The sequence below is a fragment of the Rhea americana genome, unplaced genomic scaffold, assembly GCF_003343005.1.
Source record: "Rhea americana isolate MKP2758 unplaced genomic scaffold, rheAme1 scaffold_69, whole genome shotgun sequence".
In the NCBI taxonomy this organism is placed as follows: domain Eukaryota; kingdom Metazoa; phylum Chordata; class Aves; order Rheiformes; family Rheidae; genus Rhea; species Rhea americana.
Genome location: NW_028186856.1, coordinates 3,883,842 through 3,905,102, shown reverse-complemented (window position 1 = coordinate 3,905,102; position 21,261 = coordinate 3,883,842). Strand labels below are relative to the sequence as shown.

Here is a 21,261-nt window from a genome sequence, read left to right as displayed (position 1 = left end):
GAAAGGCCATTTTAATGACTTTTTTTAAAGAGATTCTGTACTTGAGCTTTTACTGTTTTCAGGAGACTAAAAAAGTGGTTGAAACCCAGTCTGGAAGAAGAAACAGAGTTAACAAATGAAACGTTCATCTTTGCTTGAAGACAAGTGATTTCAGTATAACTGTTAGGAAAAGACAAACTGATTATTTTTGAGGGTTATGTACTTAATTTGCCACAGCATGCAATATCTTGCCAAATAACAAAATGAAAATCATCTGTTTTTTTAAGGTTTCTGACCTCATCAAAGAGTGCCGCCAGTCTTTGGCTGAAAGTCTCTTTGTCTGGACCTGCCAGTCACCACTGAGTAAGGATGATACTCTAATCCTCATAAGTTACCTGGAGAAAGTAACAGTGGAAGCTGACGGCTCATTGGATGGTGTGAACTTGTCTCTTCTCATGGCTCTACTTTACTGCTTTGATGTCAGCTTTCTAGAACAAGGCACAGAGGATCGTGAAGGTAATGCTGGCAAGTTTCCCAAGGAGGTTACATCATGCAGATAAATTGTTATTTAACTAATTTTGCTACTGCTACAAAAAAMTAGATTTTTTTATTGGAGTTTATTATAGTAAAGCATAACACCTTCCTAGAATTTATGTGTTAAGCAACAGTTACCTTTTGCAGAGGAGCAGAATTGTTTCAGTATCAATCTGAATAAAGTTTACACGTGAATACTATGACAATAGATGCAAAATACAGTATGTGGCCTCARGTTAATTTGCTGGGGGAGAGAGAGAGTGCCTAAATACATAACTGTCCTTCAGGAACTGTTGAGCTTTGATTCTGCCTTACATGCAATGTTGTTGTTGTTGTTKTTTTTAACTTGACAAGGGGAACTAAGTTGCTACATGTCAAAATGTGTAATAGGTTTTGCAACTAAATACATAGGCTTCAGTAAATTCTTCATACAGTCTGGCATATCCTGGCATTCCTGATAGGGCACTTTAGCAACACACTATACTTTGCTACAAAATCAGGTATTGTGCTGTAGTTTCTAGTTTCCAGACAGGTCTTATTTACCAGCTCTCTAGCCTTGCTGCAAGTGCTGAAGTTTCCTTTTCATTCTTTCTCTCCCAGCTAACTTTSTGCCCAACTGCCATTAGCTCTGCCTTAGCCCCTCTCCTTTGCCTTGCTAAAAAATATCGGGTACAAAATGTCTCACATAAAAAAGCAGGTCAGAAAACATTTTAAATTGTTGTTTGTCAAGAATATAAGTGTTCTGCATTTTTCTTTTAATTAAAAAAAATCAAGAGTTTGAATAATTATGTGTTTGTGCTGTTGCTCTGCATGTGACTACAGTTCACTGAAATTGCAAGTGTTTAACTTTCTTTGTAGACTGAACAGGAATTCTGAAACTTTCTCTAGAGTAGCTAGTTTAAGTAAGAAAACCTTGCAACAAGTTGTGAGACAAGGAGATCCAATGATTAGAGTTTCATATTTTGAAGTGCAAAGTTAATTTTTTTACTTCCAGTGATGTTCTGCTTACAGATCAACTCATGYATATTTAGGTGCCTGTGTGCAGATGTACCTACATAAAGTAGGTAGAAAGATTTAAATTTCTGGTATAGTCCCTAGAACAATCCAGTTCCTCATGAAGCGTAGACATCTGAGTCCATCTGCTTGTTGATAACTGAATTTAACTGTCTTAATCTGAAAGCTGTTACATGTGTCCAGAAATTTTAGTATACTCTTTATTATTGCTGCTTTATGAATGAATTCTGGTAAGTTACAGATAACTTACATTCATCTATGAAACTAGTTGTTTGCCATTAGGACATTGGAATGAATCATCTGATTAAAGGGCAGCAGAAAGCTTAAAAAATAGCTATTCTGGGTGAAATAACTTCTGTGTTTTGGACTAGGATTTTGTGTATTTGTTTTCACATTTATTTACTGGGTGTTGGTGTTGGATTTCTGTTGTTTTTTAAGATCTGATGCACTGGCTCCCTCTACTAGCAGAGAGACAGTATATAGCAACAATACACACTCGCCTTCAGGAATCTCAGTCATGGAAACTACCAGGACTGCAAGCGACTGTTAGATTAGCCTGGGCGCTGGCATTACGAGGAATATCCCAATTATCTGATGTGACAGGTAAATTACCCTAAAGYGTAGTTGCTGCAGTTTAGTATTCAGAGCTTGCAAGTGCTGTAAGTCAAAGTATCTATTGGCTTTCCGAAGCATTAGTAACTACCTTTATGATAAAAGTGCTGCTGACAAAYTTCTTTAAAGCTTTCTCAGTATGTGCGTTTTGTTATTGAGAATTGAATTGCCATGAAATGTGCACAGACTTAGAAATATTTACTGTTTGTAGACGTTAATCCTGCACAGTGTTTTCTTGAAGTGAAAGAGATTTGAATGTTGTATTGAAAAATGTGAAAATGGTATTTTAGCAGCTTTAATATCATTTGAAGGCTTAAATTAAGAGGAGCTTTGTGTTTATGACTTTTTGCCTCTGCAACAGTTAAGCTACAGTATATTGAGAGGGCGAATCTATTTGCTTTCTTCCTTTGTATTTTTCAAACTTCTCAGGTCAGAATTGAGCCTACTCCAAAATATCTTTCAAAGGATCGTATAGACCTCATAACTTTTCTAATTAAGATTAGTTTATGATTCTTAGTTYACAACCTTAGATTTGATCAGATAAATTGTTTATGCACTTTAACTCTGACTAAATAGGAAAGTCCAGACCATCACCCTGTGTTAACATGTCTTTTCTAGTTGGGTGTTCTTCTGTGTAGTGGAAGAAACATAGTTGATAGAAGCCTGTCAATTTGCAAGYTAGCCAGGTATTTTGAAACACATGAAGTAATTCAGAATTTTTTATCTCCATCTTTGTTTTCTAGCTCTTGCAGAATTCACCGAGGCAGATGAGGCGATGGCAGAGCTAGCAGTTGCTGATAATGTCTTTCTTTTCCTGATTGAATCTGTGGTGGGGTCAGAAAATTTCTACCAGGAGGAATTTTACATTCGCAAAATTCATAACCTGGTCACAGACTTCCTAGCACTTATGCCAATGAAAGTAAGTTGATTATGTGAATAGCACTACTTGAGAAATTTGAGTATCTTTTCCAGATGTGTGAAATTAGGACAGCTAATAATGTAGGTGCAGATATCACCCTGAACTAGAGATTTGAGATGCTGAAGTTTAGAAACTTATTCAGTTAYGGAACTGATACAGTTTGGAGTTTGTTTTCCACAGTGAAGTGTTCTAAAAATCAAAATCTACTTCAGCGTAGTGAGATTTGCAAAGGAAGGTTTTGTGATAGTATTGTCTTGGTTTTGTTTCAGATGCTTAAAATTTACGTGCATTCTCGTGTTGATGGTGATGCAATGTATGGGTTTGTTTTTTTCTGATTTTTTTTCCCTCTTTGTTACAGACTCTAGCATAATCTAAATTCACTGGCTTTTTGTCTTTTTTTAAAAACTAATCTTTTGCATATTTAAGGGAAGGGATTCTGCTTTTTCTTCGGTGGTTTAAGATGCTGGTAAAATGAGCTGTGCTTTTCACTAGAACAGCGAAAGTACTGCAAAAGAAAAAAAATGTTTGAAGCAGTTGCAGAAGTTTCACTTGTGCAAGGCCTTGTCTCCATGCATTGAAAATTATAGTTCTATGAAAATACTTTTATTTAATAGATGGGGTACTGTTTTGTGAAATTTATTGTGTTGAACTGTAATCTGAGCTGTTTAATCACTTTTTTCAATGTGCAAAAGAATATAATTTTTTTTTATTCAGTGTGAACTGGCAGAAGGAGAACAATGTTTGCAGGAAAAACATTTTCTGAGCCTTAAGAATCTTTCTGAGGGCATATACAAACATGTTGTAGACAGCCTTTTATTTTTAATACTAACTTATTTATAATATGTTGGTCTTGCATGTTGTTTTCTAAATTAAAGCTTTTTAACCCCTAATATGTCCACAGAACAAGTATAAGTTCAGTTCTGGCAAGTTCTTATGAATTAGAACTTTTCCAATGTATTTCTACTGCAATGGCTGCCTATATGTAACACTTAACAGAGTATGAAAGACTTTGGACTTCCTTTGAAGGCTGCATGTARTGGTGTTTTCTGTAATACAGACAAAGCATCTCTTTGGAATGAGGTATATTTTAAGAAGTCCCTTAATCAAGTGCAAACAGGTTTAGAACTAGGAACTTTTAATGCAGTAGTTCTTCATTGGATAGCATTTCTTTACCAAAGTGAAATATCACTGTAACGATACTGGGTTTTATGAAACACTTCTAAGGTGGATTTTGGGGTGAAGGCAGAAGAGATGGAGACTAACCCAGGTAGAGGTTGTTGCCGTGTTAGATTTGGAGCAGATTTCACCCTGTATCTCAGGTATCCCACAGAATTGCACCAGCTGCCTGAAAATCCCAAGGRTGTTTGTCTGTTTGTTGGTACATCTCTTTTTCATCATGACATTATGGAATTAGAGGCTTTTTCTCTGGGAAGTATGTTTCCCTCCCATTTCTTTTTTTTTTTCTTTCTTTCTTTTCGGTTTGGTTCAGTTCTGCAGTTGATTATAGCTAATACCCAAAGATGAAGAGAGATTTACATTATAAACAGAATTTTGTAATACAGGATGTATTAAAAAAAAAAATAAAAAGCCAGTGGACTTTTGCTTTCCTGTTCAGCAGATGCCAGTACCAGTTGTCTGGAGAGAAAAGATTTCGTTAGTAGATAATTAGGATATATCCCTAAGAGGGAATTTTTTGTCCAGCTGCTGTTACTTAGTGCTTGCCTTATGTGCTGAACTATGTCAAAAGCATGAATATGGATATTTTCTTTATCTGTTTGAATGCCTAGTCTTTTTATGAATCCTTCTAAGATTTTGTTCTAAGCAGTACAATATGGTCAGAAATTAATTATGTTGTAATTCTTTCTATTTTAAACTTATTCTTTCTATTTTAAACTTATTCTTTTTGAATCTAAAATTTTAGGTAGGTAATTAAAGTGTCTGCTTTGAAGGATCCTTCCTGTTCGTTTTTTTGATGTACATATAACCTTTGTTCAGTTTTATTTAAAACTGTGAGTCAGTATTTTATTTAACTCTACTGTATGGTTTTGACACTTAYGCTGCTTGTCAATGATGATTTGGGTAAATCCTTTGATTAATTGCATTACATTCAGGACTCGATCATTAATATTAGTAGTTTAGATAATATGTGTTACTTCATTCATCAGCACTTACTTTTGTCTGTGTATTGATATTTTGTGAGTACCARTTTGGCTAGCTTGCTCTGACCCTCTTCATAATTTTCTCCATTTTTTTAATTAACTTTTTTTGATGACTCACAATTATTTTGCTGCTCATTCTGTTTTTCCAGAGTAAGATACGTTATAGACCAGGGATTGGTCTCTATTGCGCATCACCATGTTTTAGTTCTTGGCATGTTGAATCAGTTGCTTATTTCTGTTTCTTGTTTCTCAATGTCTGCTTAGTAAGTAAAAATAACCCTTAGCTTTTCATCCCACAGCCATTTACTTTCTTTAAGCTTGTTGTGGGGTGCTTTGTCAAAGGCTTTTTGGCATTTAAATATAAAGGTCAGCTGTTTTTTGTTTAGCCTATATTTCTTTATTTATTTATACACAGAATTCTAGGAGACTGATTAAGGGACATTTTCTGTTTACTGTTGCAGTTGCGCTTCCCCTTCCATCTCTGTTTAGCTATTGTATTTATTGACATGTTGTAATACTTTCATTGCAGCTTTCCTGAGACCAAGGTAGTCACATCACTCCAAAACTTTTTAAAAGACAAAGAAGTATCTATAAGTAGAAGTAGCCTTAAATAGCTATACCTCTAAAGGTGCAATCCACAGGTCTATATACAAAAAACATTATTCCACAGTGTTTCCCCTGTTTCTTTTTACTCTCTGTGGATACTGATCTAATGTGTTTGTTTAAAGTCTAGCTAGCTTTTCTGGCTTTCAAAGTAAAAAGAGGGATAGGAGGCAGCATTTGGGGCCAATCCAGAGGAAATAGTGAAGTCAGTGGGGAGGAACTCTTATGATAGCCATTCACGGCTTTTGCTATGAACTGAGGGCCTTGGTAAGTAAGGAAGTGATTGAATATATTTTTGTTTTGTTCCATTGTTAGCTAAATATAGACCAGTGTTTTTCTCCACTTCATAAACCGTGTAGGTGAAACAGCTGAGAAATCGTGCTGATGAAGATGCTCGCATGATCCACATGAGTATACAGATGGGTAATGAGCCACCTATTTCCGTTCGGAGAGATCTGGAACATTTAATGCTTTTGGTAAGCACTGCTTTTAAATTATGTTGGCAAAAAGTGATTGTGACTTTCCTGCTTTATCAGAAGATCCATATTTGAATGATAACATACAGTGCTGGGTCTTGCCCTTTTTCATTAAATGGATTTTTTTCTTAAATACAGACTTCTTCTATAACTTTTAATATAGAGGAATTAATTTACTGGTATGACTTTTGATGTTAATAAAATGTCAGTTCATTCTTGTTCTGTATGCAACTACTAGACTGCTCTTATGTTGAAAAATTATTGAGCTGAAATTATTTCACAAAATAGACATCTAAAAATTAAATTATAGCTGTAATAGTCTTGTCTTAAACCATCTTATTTTAACATAACTTAGAAATAAGAATTTTAAGAATATAGGCTATCACAGTTTGTAATCTGACTGAATGAATGGAATTTCAAAACCCCTTTGTAAATCTGGACCTCAGTGATTACACAATATTTATGTTTCTGCAACACTCTTCAAAATTTCTACGTATTTAGTGTGGGTAAAGCATAATTAGGTTTTAGGCTTTTTCCTCTACTTTTGGCAATTATTAAGAATTGAAGATACATTTGTAAATGGAATTTTGAAAGACTTATTTATACTTTTTGTAGAGTACACTAGGCAAGGTGACCTAAAAAGGCTGATGTTGGAAATGCGAACAAATTCTCTAACTTTTTTTTTTTTTGTAGAATTTTGGCTACATTTATAAGAAGGGTCTTTCTGTTTAGGCCCTGCTCCCTCCTCTACCCGCAAAGAAAAGTCTTTATGTTTATTTAAATACTAATTATTAACTGTGCTTTCCAAAAGAGCCTTTATCAGAAAACAGATTTGCATATTGTACTAGTGTATTTTGTATTTTCTGGTCACTAGTAAATTGAAAACATAAATCTATTCCCCCATAATTAGCGTGTGTATATACAAGTGCAGTTTTAATTATAGGGTTTACTTTTCTCTTTTGCAAAGGTATTCTATTAGGTTATATGACATTAAAAAGATTATAGTGGAATGCTTTAAGTAAACTGCAATAGCTCAGAGGTATATAGTAAACTTAAATGAAGAACTATAAATGACATTTATTCTGAGAAATTATATGTTCACATAACAGGTAAAATTTCTAATACTGATACTAGCTAATATGTTTTTAGTCAATATAGCAAGATACTCAAACGGTTATTTAAGGAGAAATGCCACTGTTTGATAGCAATGCTTTTATCTATAGCAGTTAGAAGGTTTCATTTATGTGTGCATTTTGAACTTTCTCTGCCTGTCGTTTGTTCTGATGTTGCTATACAGAAGTTGTCATTTTCAAAAAGTTTTAAGGAATGGAGCATCAGCTGTGAGATGCTTTACACCTACAAAATGTTTAGCTAATCTAGAAGCAGTGTTCATTGTTGAAGTRGTTTTTTCTTCTTTACATAGCTGATATTTTTCTGTCATCTTCCTTTCTCTAATAGATTGCAGAATTGTATAGGAAAGATCCCTTTAATTTGGAACTTGCCATGGAATATTGGTGTCCGTCAGAGCCTTTGCAGACATCTACCATCATGGGGTCCTACCTTGGAGTAGCTCATCAGCGACCTCCTCAGCGCCAGGTTAGCTAGACTTTCCAATTTTCCATTTGTAAATAAAAGATTTAATTTTCTTGAGTAATTACTAGTAACTTTAATTTCAAGTCATAAACATTGCAGCCTGAAGCAGTAACAGATTCTTCGGTTTGGGGAGTTTGGTTGTGATTTTATGTTTGTTTTATTTTTAAAGACAAAGTTTGGTATAATTTTGGTATCATTATTAGAGCTACCCTCTAACAAGATGTTGTCGTGTATTACCAGTGACTTACCTGAGCGTGTCTTGTACTGCCTACTGTCGTCATTGTTACTTGCTGCAAAGGAGCTACTGCCAGTCATTCATGGTTGTCAATAACCTTAGTGATAAAAGAGCCTAAGCTCTCGTTTAGGCCTGATATTGTTACAGTTGCTCAACGAATTCTGCTAACAGTATTCTGTGTTTTCTGTCTGATGACTGCTATATACCTTTTTGATGTAAGTGAGGAGTAAACTTTTTAAATCATACTAAAATCATATTTGAGAGAGAGATACAGTATTTTTATGGGTAAAAATCTACAAGAATATTTTAATTATTTAAAGGCCAAAGATTATAACACGTGAAAGTCAGACTTAAAATTCGAATGAGAAACCAATTCAAAGAGATAAAGCAGTTGTTTCAAAACTCTTCATAAGGAGGTATACTGTCAACCTTCTTGACAGAAGCTTCAAGTGCTTTTTGAAGCATTATCCAGTGTTAGGCAAAAACTAGCACAGGATAAACTGGACACACCTTGAGACCCACCTAGAATACAGACAAGTGAATTTGGGTCTGGTGCAATCTGGAGACCTCTTAATCACACCCTGGGAGGAGCCACTGTATTTGTGAATTACTGTGTAGGGGTGTGACATGCATACTCATTTCAGTTCCTCCAAACCTCAGAGATGTGTTAACAATTCCATTGTACAGAATTGTGAACTGAAGTAAGTTTTATCACTAGAAATATTGAAGTGGACAATTAGTATTGTTTCTTTGCAATAGTGTGAGTTATTTTATTTTGTTTAGTTCTTCTTCAAACAACAAGTGAAATGGAAAAGRCCAATCTACAACTTTCTGAGTTGTGATTTCTCCCCCTACCCATATATGATTAAATTAAAATCTACTTTTCTTTGCCTGTTGTTTTCCTAAAATTGACTAGATTTTTAAAAACATCTATTTTTATGTTTTCTAGGTTGTCTTGTCAAAATTTGTTAGGCAAATGGGAGATCTACTTCCATCCACAATTTACATCCCATATTTGAAAATGCTGCGGGGACTGGCTAGTGGGCCTCAGTGTGCTCATTACTGCTTTAGTTTGCTAAAAGTCAATGGCAGTAGTCATGGTAAGAAAAGTGACGCTTCAACTCTTCTTCAACTCTTTTCCTTTATAAAGTAAGAAAAGTATAAAGATTCATGTGAGAAGAATTTTGGCTTCTTACTTTTAACACTACATTATTGAGATGAAGATGAAATTGGAAGATTTCACTTGGAAATATAACCTGGATAAAAAGGCTGATTATGTAATTAAATGTCTGAGCACTCTAGCAAGGAATTTGCATAACCAAATAATGTATTTTTTAAAAAAACTATTTCTTAAGAAATATGAGATACAAAACATCAGTTTTGTTCAATGTAAAGTATAAAAATGGGTCGTGTCTCAAAATTGTGTGTATTGTAGATATAGTTATCTTTCCTGAGCTTGTTTCTTCAGAAGCATCTCTTTGTTCTGTTACTACTATTTTGATACGTAAGAGATGTTGATCTGTCTTGGGTTTTGCATTAGTTTTGCATTGATCAAAATGAAATAAGTACACTTTAAAGATGTAACTAGTGCTACAAATGTTCTGATATATAAAATAGTAAACTTTTTTGTATTGACTTTTCGTATTAGCATCTTCATGTCTCTACAAAAATTAGAACCACCAAATTCAGAAACAGTAGGTTAGCTTCAAACTACTTTCTCCTCTGGATAGGGAAGTTTGCGTTTTAACTTTAATCAGCCTGCTTATCACCCAGTGAAAGAATTAAAAAAATCTTGTTATCTGTTTGTTGTTTTTCTAGCRGAAAACATCCAAGGAGCAGGTGGCAGTCCTGTCTCGTGGGAGCATTTCTTCCACTCATTGATGCTCTATCATGAGCACTTAAGGAAAGACTTGCCAAGTGCGGACAGCGTTCAGTATCGTCACCTGCCTCTCCGAGGAATCACACAGAAAGAACAGGATGGATTAATTGCCTTTTTACAGCTCACCACTGTTATAATAAATTGGGTAGGTAACCTTTTCTTTGTTTTTCTTTGTTAATACATCTTTTCCTGCAAAACAGCATTCGAACTAGCTTTTTCATTACGTTTATGTTTGTCCTTCAGCTGTAAAGTTCACTTGACTAAAAAAGGCATGTAGTGCAAATTTGCCTATCAGTTATTTTATTTGAAGTTATTTTATTTTATTTATTTGTGAAGTTCAGACACATAGAAAACAACAGGAATAGCTGTCATGCCCAAAATACAGTCACTGGCTGAATCAGGAAGAAAAGAAACCTTTTCCTGCATTTTCACTGTTGCTGATTTTCCTGCTTTCCTGCTGCTTTGCCTGTTGTGGAGATGTCTTTTAGAACTGAGATATATTTAGAAGAAATTACAATAGAGTAGAGAGCTTAAGGCATTTGCATTTAATTATGAGTTAGGAAAAGCAAAAATAACAACAGAATTTAAAGAGAAATGGCAGAGAACTTGCAAGGAAAGTGACCAACTGTGAAACTTGCCTCCAGAGTTAGATTCAGAATGTCCCCAAACTAAAAGGAAAAGTATAGCAGGAATTATGTGTAAGAGAAATTCCTAGACAATAAAGCTGCAATACAGACCTTGCTAATTCTGAATAGTATGTTCTTCAATTTACTCACCAAAGCCTGCAGTTTAACAGTTCAGAGGTTTGAAAAGTACCGGCATAAAAGTTCTGTGATGTAGTCAGATGGCCTTTGCAAATGTAGAACAGATCAGTGAAGTGATGAGGCGTTTTAGAAATTATCATTTTTTTGATAGTGATTTTTTTTCCCCTTAAAACCAGACTAGTTCACAGTGTGACTTTGTAAACTACCATGTTAGCATTGGATTATGCGGAAAATAACTCTTAACTCATATCCCTTGGCATCATGAAACAAAAACATGGAAGGAATTAATTTTGTGCTAGGAATGCAGGGAACTATCGTTAGATGAGACTAGAGGCTTTTTCTTGTCCAGTGGTTCATTTGGAAGTTTTAAACGAGCTTACACTAGTGATGACCCTACTTTTGAACTTAAACAATTCCATCTAAGCTCCAAATATAATTTTAGGTTCGTAAGCGAAACTGACAGAATCTCTCTACCAAAGCTTGAACAGGCTGTCTAGATTGTAAGCACTTGACCATGTTTAGGAATACGTCTATGAATGCGGGTCAACTAGAACTGTTATGAGAAATTTATTATGCACACAAATTTTCTTTATGAATAGGCACAATTTTTGTATAATTTCAGGCACAATTTTTGTACTTTTGAATCATTAAATTGGATTTTTGTTTAAACGTTAAAACTGTGCTGTGAAATGATCTACCATTCTTCCAATGTTTTGTGTACTCTCAAGTAGGAGAAATTCTCATTGTTGATCCTGAATTGTGAATTACAGATTTCAAGACATTAATAATTTTCAAAGTAATAATGCACCTTTTGTTTTATGTTGAAYGCTACAGAGTGAGAACGCGCGCTTGGCTCTCTGTGAGCACCCTCAGTGGACCCCAGTAGTGGTAATTCTGGGGCTTCTGCAGTGCAACATTCCTCCTGTTCTGAAAGCGGAACTATTGGAAACTCTTACTGCTTTTGGGAAATCTCCTGAGGTAGCTGCTTCACTCTGGCAATCCCTGGAATACACACAGGTACTTTAGGATTTTCCATGTCTAGAACTATAGCATCTCAGCCTGAAATTGTCACTATATTTGAAAGCTAAATTTTTTTTGCATAATATATTGTCTTTTCTCCAAAATGTTCTTGTTTCCATTGTTGAATATCAATTTTCACTGCTTTTTTATTTTTTTTTAACTAAAGTTGAAATATTATTGTATATGTTGCTTGGTTAATGCAATTTTTATTTTGAAACGATTTTTAAAATGGCAGTATGTTTTTGTGTCTCAAAGAGCTCATCAGCCATGCTTAGTTTATATAAATATAGGTTTTCTAAGTGACTGTTCTGTGTGTTCAGCACTTTTTTAAAAGATATTTGTCATCCATAACAAGTGTTTCACGCATTCAATAATTTTGTTATACTTTTTGTGTAATCATGTTCTTCCAGTGTGAGTGATGCTAATGAGAGGAAGTAACTCTGTCGAGAAAGCTGTAGGCATGTAATTTGCAGAAGAAAAAGTTCATTATAAGTTCAAATATACAGTTGCTGGCAACTGCATTTTTGGCAAAAACGTTGCCAGCTTTCTCGATTAAGATGGTAAGCAACAGATATATGGTAAAAGCTCCAGCTTTTAAAAATATGAGGTTTTTTTTCCTTCTTTTGTCTTGATACTGGAGAGAAATTTTAAATGAGAGTCCTAAAGAAGATGAATATCAAATGAAAATGCCCTCTGTATTGTTAATTCAGAAATCATRAGGGAATGGAATTATTTTCTAGTATATGTTATGATTCAGACTATTTTCTCTTTTATTCAGAATAACTTGAGGCACTTGAACTACAACTGCTGGGTTATTGTTAATTACTAATAAAAAGATCCCGATAATGTAAATAGTGGTGTTTTAACCACTCACTACTTTTTACTTTATAGTTTGTGATATTCCTTAAAGTATACTGTTGTAAGAGATAAAAAGATAAATGTCTTTCCCATAGCCAATGTAAGAGGAAAATCATTAATCTGGAAGGATTTCTGATCTTTGTTCATTTTAACAATAAACATGATGCAGATCTTTGAGGATATAAAGTACAATATATAATCCATCTTAACTTTTCAGCTTTTAAGAGGATTTAGGAAACCTCTTCTTACAGCTAAAAAGTGATGTTTACCTTTTAATTCTGATAGAAGTGATGGAGATGCACTTTGATTATGTGAAATGTATTGTTTGTGTGTTTTCTCCTTCTGTTTTGAAGCTATTGCAAACTGTGAGAACTCCAGGCCAAAGACAAGCAATTGGTGTTGAGGTAAGGGTATCTCTTTCCCTCGGTAGACTCCCTGGTCATATACAGTTCAGAGGAAAATATAGAGAGGCTGCACCTGCTGTTGTGTCCGCAGGAGACCCTTGGAATAGGAGTTACCTTTTCTCTGCTTCTCAAGTTACTCTCAGGTCTGCTTATAATTTCTGTAAATTTTATCCATTTATGAATCTAATGCAGCTTCCTCCTAGTAACAGAGCAGTGTTTAGACTTTCAATTTCCTTATGAACGCTTTTTATTAAGGTTTTGTGTTTTGTTTCACTCTTTATAATCATTGCTGTCTTGGACTGCAGCAGCACGTATATATTGAATAGAAGTCGTATTTGTTACGTCTTGGTACAGCTCACTACCTGCTTAATAAAAGTGGTAAATAAAAACAGAATTCAGTTAAACATTGAAGCAGACTTTTTAGGAACTCAGAAATGAATGAACAGTGCATTGTTAAACTAAAATGACAATGCTGTTGCTTCACTGCTTTTGCTTTGTTTGTGGCATACAGTGGACAAAAATGCAGCAAAGCCTGTGCTATAAATAATTCACAGAAGATGCCTGTATCTTATTTGTTCTCATGTATTTCTTCCTTCCACAAAGTCTTTGATTTTTTTTTTCTCTTTTCACTTTCTCCGCCCACTCGGGAAGGTTGAATTGAATGAGATTGAGTCTCGATGTGAGGAATATCCTTTAACTCGTGCCTTCTGTCGACTCATCAGCACWCTAGTGGAGAGTTCATTCCCCTCTAACTTGGGAGCAGGTCTCCGCCCACCAGGCTTTGATCCCTATCTGCAGTTCCTCAGGGACTCGGTATTTCTTCGATTCCGCACCAGAGCTTACCGAAGAGCTGCTGAAAAAGTAATTTTTTTTTTTGAAAAATGTTCTTTTAGGATGTATGGGCATATATCTAAGTTCCAATGATTTGCCATTGCTTCTGTGGCTTAGATCTATTGTTTGAAAACTGTGCACTAGCTTAATTTTGATGCAGCAGAGGTAACCTTGAGCAGTTCAAGGTGATTTGATTCTTCAAGCAGGTGACTTCTTTTTTTTTTGTTTTATTTTTAACTCATGGGTCATCAGGCTCTATGAACTACTTATAGGAAGTCTGTAAAAGAATCTTTAGATTATGCATTCTCTGGTAAGAGTTATTCAAGCTAGTTGGCTAATGACTTCTGAACCTCTATCTCATACTTGAATCATCAAGTCAGATTTGTCCTTTTCATATTTTTACTTTACAGCGTATTTCAGACTTACTGAACCAAGGAATTTCAGTTTGCTTTATAGTGCTTTTGGATGAAAGCTCATGCTAAACTKATCCTGCAAACTATTAATTTTACACTTATTAAAGACTGTATTGCATGTGGTCCTTAATATATTAATATGTATATTATAAAACAGCATAAAACAGGCAATTATTCTGTTTAGTATTCCATTTTATTTCAGAAATGAAGCTTGACAGTTCACATTATTTGACATGGCAAATTACTGATGTGGGATTGTGTTTTATAATTAGGCAGTCATTCCACATCTCTTACCCAGTACATTATTGCACTGTTCATTGTATTCTGTGTCATCTTGGTCTTTTTTGTTGAAGTATCCATCATATTCTGCATGTGATRTTTATTTTCATTTGTTTGTTTGTTTGTTTATTGTGATTATCTACAGTGGGAAGTAGCTGAGGCAGTTCTGGAAGTATTTTACAAATTGCTGCGAGATTATGAACCTCAGCTTGAAGACTTTGTGGACCAATATGTGGAGTTGCAAGGTTAACTTGTTCATTTGTTCACTGAAAACAAAAAAATCATGRCTTGCTTTGCTCTTGTGATCTTGTAAATATTTTAAGTAAGCTGATGAAAAGCTTAGACTCTTAGATAGGAAGACATTCAGGAAATGACCATATACTATAGGGAGTCATGCTGCTGAGTCAGTAGCGCTTCATATAAACTATTTCCTACTTTTCTAGCTCTGCTGGGTGAATGCCTCCCCCCAACACACACACCTTGTACTGCAAGTTTACTTAAAAAGCATCATTTGACACTTAGTTTTGTTCTTGGACTTATTCCTCTGGGTTTCTTTGATCTGTATCTGAATCACCACTATATTCACAGGGCTAGCTTACAGATAATAGTGCATTTGATATATCCTCTAATATTAATGTAACTCATCCAAACTGGAGCAGTTAGTAGCAGTAGAATTATGGTTTTGAAGACGTTCGGTTCTAGGCAACTGTTCCTTGAAAGGCCGAAGTAGATGGCAGTTGCCTCACTATAGGGAATTTAAGGCTCATATGAATTCCACTTGTGCTGCACATTTTTTTTCCATTAGTGTGAAATTTCTTCTTAAAAGTGGATGCAAATCTGATGCTTATTGATATACTATAGCATTAGATAGCCATTAGAACCACTTCTTAAGTGAACAGCCACTTAAAATCATACCTCTCCAGTAAGCTTGGCTCAGTCTGGAAGGTCCCTATGCCTGTACTTCGACAAATGTTTTTTTGGGACAGTTAAACTGACTCGAGTCATTTCTAGTAGCTGATTCCTGTGCTCACCAGATCCTTCAGCTTGCAGGATTGTTTTTGGTTTGCATAGATTGGAGAAGTGGGTTAAAACCAATCTTTTTGACTAGATACATTTCTTAAACTGATATGCTGTGTAGCCCCACAGTTGCATGACCTGGTCTGGCATGTGTGAGGGGGCAGCACAAGCAGAGAATGAATAGGAGGAGAAAGAGAGAGGGAAGGAAGTTGAGTAAGGTGTCTCTGATGCAAACCCCCTTCCCCTCCCCCCATTCTGATTMTCATTTGCATGTTAAAAAATTATTCTGACTGTTAGCCTCTTTTTATCCACSATAGTTTACCAAAAGACTAGATAAACCAGAAACGTTAATCTTGACCATGGTCTTTGAATTTCAGTCTGATAGTTTCATTTTTGCCTAGGACATTGCAATAGAAATGAAAATTTCTGTACACTGTGAGCAGCAGTGTCTCAGTGGAACTTCCCAGCTTTGATTGCTGGAAATACTTCTTCATTTATATGGAGTCTTCACATATGTTTTGGAGGATGTAACTTTTAAGTTACTTCTTATTCTTGCAAAACCATTTAATGTAGCTCAAATATGGTTTAAAGACCCATCACTGATTTGAATTCAAGATCAGATCTACTTATAACTGTTTAAAGTTGAGATTCTGCTATTGGATTTTTAAGAGTAATGATAATTGCCCCTACTATTCTTCCCAAATTTTTATTTGCTGCCCAAATGTCTTTTGAGTAAGAAAGACTATGAAGATCTTGTATGAGGTTTCATTAATTTAGATGCTGTCRGCAACAGCAAGGACTGTTACTTTTTCTAATGCAGGCTAACTTATGTGATAGAAGTCTTCTATTAGCTAGTAATTCTTTATTCTGTCTTTAGGAGAAGAAGTAATAGCATATAAACCGCCTGGATTCAACTTGATGTATCATCTATTGAATGAATCACCAATGCTGGAACTGTCCCTTAGTTTACTAGAAGAGGGAGTTAAGCAGCTTGATACTTATGCTCCATTTCCTGGTATGTGCCTCAAGTTTATTTTTCATGTGAAGCTGAAGTGCATCCTAGTTAGAATTTCTAGCTGACATTGCCTGTCTTCAACTTGCTCTTGTTTGTCTTGCATACAAAAACTGTGTTTTGGGGGAATTCCTAGAAGTAAACAGACAATTTCTATCTTGCTGCAAGACTTGATGAATGGGGTTTATTAATGTAGCCTGTTTGTTACGTAACTGCTCTTATATTTTTCTTATGGCTCTTTGTACACTGCAGGAAAGAAACATCTAGAGAAAGCTGTAGAGTATTGCCTTGCACTTCTCAACCTGGCCTTACAGAAGGAGAGTGTTTTTATGAATCTCTTGCGGGAGAGCCACCTTTCTCTCATTGTTACACCGCTAGAGCAGCTGCTTCAAGGAATCAATCCTCGCACTAAAAAGGCAGATCATGTGGTGAATATTGCTAGGTATGCACAAAGTACTCAGGAGTTTTGGAAGCACAGAAGTGATTGGGTCCTGGTCCTTTGATTAGGTTTACCCAACTAATGCTTCTGTCTGTACAGAATATAAAATTGGGCTGGAGGAGCGGCGGGCATCTTCATAGATGGCACAGTCTGTGTTTATTGGTACGAGATTGGGATCTGCATTTGTATTTTTTCATTTTGAGATTATTTTTCTCGTGATTTCTTCCAAGTTGCCTTATGTGCAATGATTCTCTCGCATGTAATTTTCATCTTGCCCCAGCCTTTATCATAGGCTGGGAAAATAAAACTTCATTTGGTGCTATTGACCGCTTTAATGTTTTACAGTATTGTTTATTAGCTGCTGTAATAAAAATATCAAGCCAACAATCTGAAACTCAGTTTCAAATGAAGAACTATGAAACTTTGATTTCTACTTGGCACTGACACCCTCTGCTTCTGTTTGGTTTCATAATAACTTTACTTACAGACAAGCAAGGATTGATGAGTAATAGAATTGGCTGCATAAACAAACCATGAAATTCTGGCATGCAGTGTACTAAAATGAAATTCTCTCTGTATCTATTTTTTCCTCTTCTATTTACCATGTTACGTTTTTTCATGTAACAGTAGTTGGAAAAAGTTTTCAAACAGAAGTGTAATTTTTTTCAGATGTTCTTGATTTTGTCTTGCAAATGTTGGGCATATACAGTAGCTGATTTTGATTAGTTTTGCTCTTCAGTGACGCTGATTCATTTCTCTGTCATCTAAAGATATTAAGTTTCTCCACATTTCTTCAGTAAGCATGTGACCAGTTTAGCTTATTACARTATTTGAGGTAGATGTTGGATAAAAGAAATGATAAAAATTTTAGAAGCAATTATTATCCCTGCACCTCTCCAATGATAGAGAAGTGTTAGGTGCTTCATGCAGAATGAAATTTTGTTTGCAGTTTTAAAAATTTCTTATGTAAGTGAATTTGTAATTGTTTTACCTCTAACATGTAATTTCTCATCCTCATGTACCATCTTGGAAAATTAAAATGTCCAACAGTTTAATTTAAAATAATCTTGTATTTTTTGAAGGTATCTTTATCATGGAAGTAGCAATCCTGAACTCGCTTTTGAAAGTGCCAAGATTTTATGCTGTATTTCTGATAATTCTAACATCCAGATAAAGTTAGTTGGTGATTTCACCCATGATGAGGTAAATGCCATTTTTTTTTTGGATTTAGGAAATGATAAATGGTGGAGAAATTCTGGTATTCCATAATGTTGCTTTAAAGGATAGATTTTTTTAGATGAAATGTATTTAAAATTATACTGTGTTGTATCTCTATGCACCTCCAAAAAATCTTTTACTGTTAAAAATGACTGCTTCATTAATTGAAAGCATACAGTTATAAATGGTTTTCAAGAAGGAAAAGGACAGCATTTCCTGATATACTAAGACTTTTTCTTCACAATATAATCTTCTACCTGTGAGGATAATTTAGCATATTTATCTAAAGTAGATTTCATATTTCAATTTCTTTTTTTTGTTTGTTTGTTTTTTTTTTTTCTATTTAGTGACTTAATTGCTGGCCTATGCTTAAATCAGCTAAGACTCCATCAACTAGGTTAACTTTTGTCTAGAACTTCCATTTACCTATATGGGGGGAGGTATAAAAAGAACTGTTATTTCATTATTCTTCTATACTCTCACTTAAAAGTCTTTTAATTTCCATCCTTCCATTGCTGAATGCAGAGTATAAGTCAGAAGCTGATGGCTGGATTTGTGGAATGTTTGGACAATGAAGATGCTGAAGAATTAATTAACCCAGAGGAGGGTATGTAAAAGACTTTAAAAATTATTTATGTTGTTGTCTTTTGCATAGAATGAAATTACTGAAAGTGACATGAAGGGCATCTGCTGCTTTTAAACCAGTAATAAACCAGTAAAGCTTTTTTTTTTTTTTTTTTTGTGTGTGTGTGTGTGTGTGTGTGTTCTTCTGTTCATTCTGTTATGGGACCAAAGCAACAATATAAAATGTTTTGTTAACTTACGTTATGCCCGTAGTATGATAAACCAAACAAAAACTGAATCTGTTTTCAGCATAAAAGTATTTAACATTGTTCTGAAGGTATTATTTAGAGCTGTATTGGTGGTAATTTGAAATCTTGGATTCCTATATAAGTCGTAACCTTAGCTTTTTTGCATTTACCCTGAATGCTTTGAGGATTCTTCCAAATGAATTGCTTCATTTCATTGTTCATCTATCTTTTTTGTTTTATTAATCAAGAGTTGGAACCTGAAAAGAGGCGGGCACAAATCCATCATGAAACAAGGATCCACATTCTAAATCTTCTGATCACCTCTCTTGAGTGTAGTCCTCCCAGCCTTGCTCTGTATCTCTTGGGATATGAACTAAAGAAACCTGTCAGCACCACAAATCTCCAAGACCCAGGTATGAAGAGGAAAAGTTGGTTGGATATTTATTCAGTTCTGATACAAGCACTGAGAAAATGTACCAATAAATTCATGGGGAGTAGCAATTCCTCTTAATGTTAAAAGTAAGAAAGCAGGCCTTGTTCTGAGCTTCARAAGATGAATTAAAAATACATATTGATACCCAAATGCGTATTGCATACATATTGCATAAAATACATATTGATAACCAAATTGATACCCCGTATTTTAATAGCTTCAAGATTTGTTCCTTTGTGTAAGTTGGAGAAAATAGATGTTGGAACAGACTTGAAATTAGAGTTGTGGGGAAAAACACTAACTGAAAAAATGAAGTATTAATTTATATACTGTTTTATGCACTGTAATTGTATCTACAGTGCAGAGAAATTGATCTGATAATCCAAGAAATCCATATGTTTGACAACTTAGGACTCTACAAAGCAGATTCCTTCTTTGAACTAATTATACTACTCCAGCTCCAGCTTGTGTTTAATTATATAGAGAAGAAGAACAGTTTTGCTGTTTTAGTAGTATAGAAGAAAACCTTACAGAGTATGCGGGTTTTTCATTCTTACCACTATGTATATTCACATATATATAACTTACATCCTAATAGCAGCCTTCCAGTACCTACAAAGGTTACTGAGAAGACAGAGCCAGGCTCTTGACAGCAGCGTATGGCACGAGGATGAGAGAGAGGCGGCATAAACTGAAACAAGAGAGGGTCCAATAAGATGTAAGGAGAAACTTTTTCATTATGAAGACAGTCAAGCAGAGAGGCTATGCGGTCTCCATGCTTGGAGGTTTCAAGACCCAACTATATAAAGCCCTGAACAACCTGATCTCATAGCTAATCCTGCTTTGAGCAGGAGGTTGGAGTAGAGACCAACTGAAGTCTCTTCCGAGCTGAATTAGTAGACTCTTTTTCTCAACTATTTTAAAGAATGTTTTATATGAACATATTTCAGGTAGATTTGATTTTTAGCTATTTAGAGAAGAATCTTTCTTGTTTTTAGATTTGTATTGAATGTTGTGGCAGCAGCAGATTTTAGTCATTCATAATTCTAAGTGAAGAGAAGATGGGACCTAGATTTCTAATTTGAAAAAAAATGTTTTAGTTACTTTATGTATCACAAAGATGCGAAAAAAATGCCAGCGCATTTTTTCTTCTGCAAAGTAGCCTGCAATTGCAGACAATGTTTTAGAAATTTTGAATTATAGAATACACGTATCTCATCTACATGCACACGTGCGCGCGCACGCACACACACACACACACACACACACGCACACACACACAGTATTATAGGGTATCATGCACTATGTCAGTGATAAAGGCTATCTTTGTCCAAAAGCACTGAGTAGGCCTTTTGCATCTCTCGGAATTATCACATAATAATGCAAAAAAATAATGGCTATAAGCCRTATGCCGAGAAATATTAATCTCCTACTAAAGTGCAAAATTATGGGACCAGAGATTATTTCCCCTCTAACAACTGCAGTTGTTCATGCTTTTACTGCTTCAGGATATCTTACTTGGCTCACTAATTAAGGAATTAATTGGCTAAGGGAGGAATGCAAAAAGATAGAATTTTGATTTTAGTATTAGAATTTCTTGCCTTCTTCCCTTGTTTGTAGTGTCTGGGGTCTTTATGAGTAGTACTTAACAAGTAGCCGTTTTGTGACTAAAGACTAATTAAAAACTCTTTTGAAATTGTCTAATGAGTTTCCAATTAAAGCTTGTTAAGAAGAGCAAGAATTCACATTTCCATTTGA

At 34.9% G+C, this 21,261-nt stretch overlaps 1 protein-coding gene across 1 annotated transcript in view; it reads left to right on the top strand.

The window, feature by feature from the left end:
• The window catches only part of NUP205 (nucleoporin 205), a 51,323-nt gene that overhangs the window by 10,043 nt on the left and 20,019 nt on the right, over positions 1 to 21,261 (top strand). The window contains exons 6-21 of the mRNA XM_085321377.1: positions 267 to 495; positions 1,966 to 2,130; positions 2,883 to 3,058; positions 6,180 to 6,296; positions 7,755 to 7,892; positions 9,074 to 9,224; positions 9,943 to 10,148; positions 11,602 to 11,784; positions 12,999 to 13,049; positions 13,701 to 13,910; positions 14,718 to 14,817; positions 16,467 to 16,604; positions 16,854 to 17,043; positions 18,123 to 18,243; positions 18,784 to 18,865; positions 19,319 to 19,483. Of these exons, the coding sequence (XP_085177503.1) occupies positions 267 to 495; positions 1,966 to 2,130; positions 2,883 to 3,058; positions 6,180 to 6,296; positions 7,755 to 7,892; positions 9,074 to 9,224; positions 9,943 to 10,148; positions 11,602 to 11,784; positions 12,999 to 13,049; positions 13,701 to 13,910; positions 14,718 to 14,817; positions 16,467 to 16,604; positions 16,854 to 17,043; positions 18,123 to 18,243; positions 18,784 to 18,865; positions 19,319 to 19,483 (2,422 nt within the window). The remainder of the gene's footprint in view (positions 1 to 266; positions 496 to 1,965; positions 2,131 to 2,882; positions 3,059 to 6,179; positions 6,297 to 7,754; positions 7,893 to 9,073; positions 9,225 to 9,942; positions 10,149 to 11,601; positions 11,785 to 12,998; positions 13,050 to 13,700; positions 13,911 to 14,717; positions 14,818 to 16,466; positions 16,605 to 16,853; positions 17,044 to 18,122; positions 18,244 to 18,783; positions 18,866 to 19,318; positions 19,484 to 21,261) is intronic.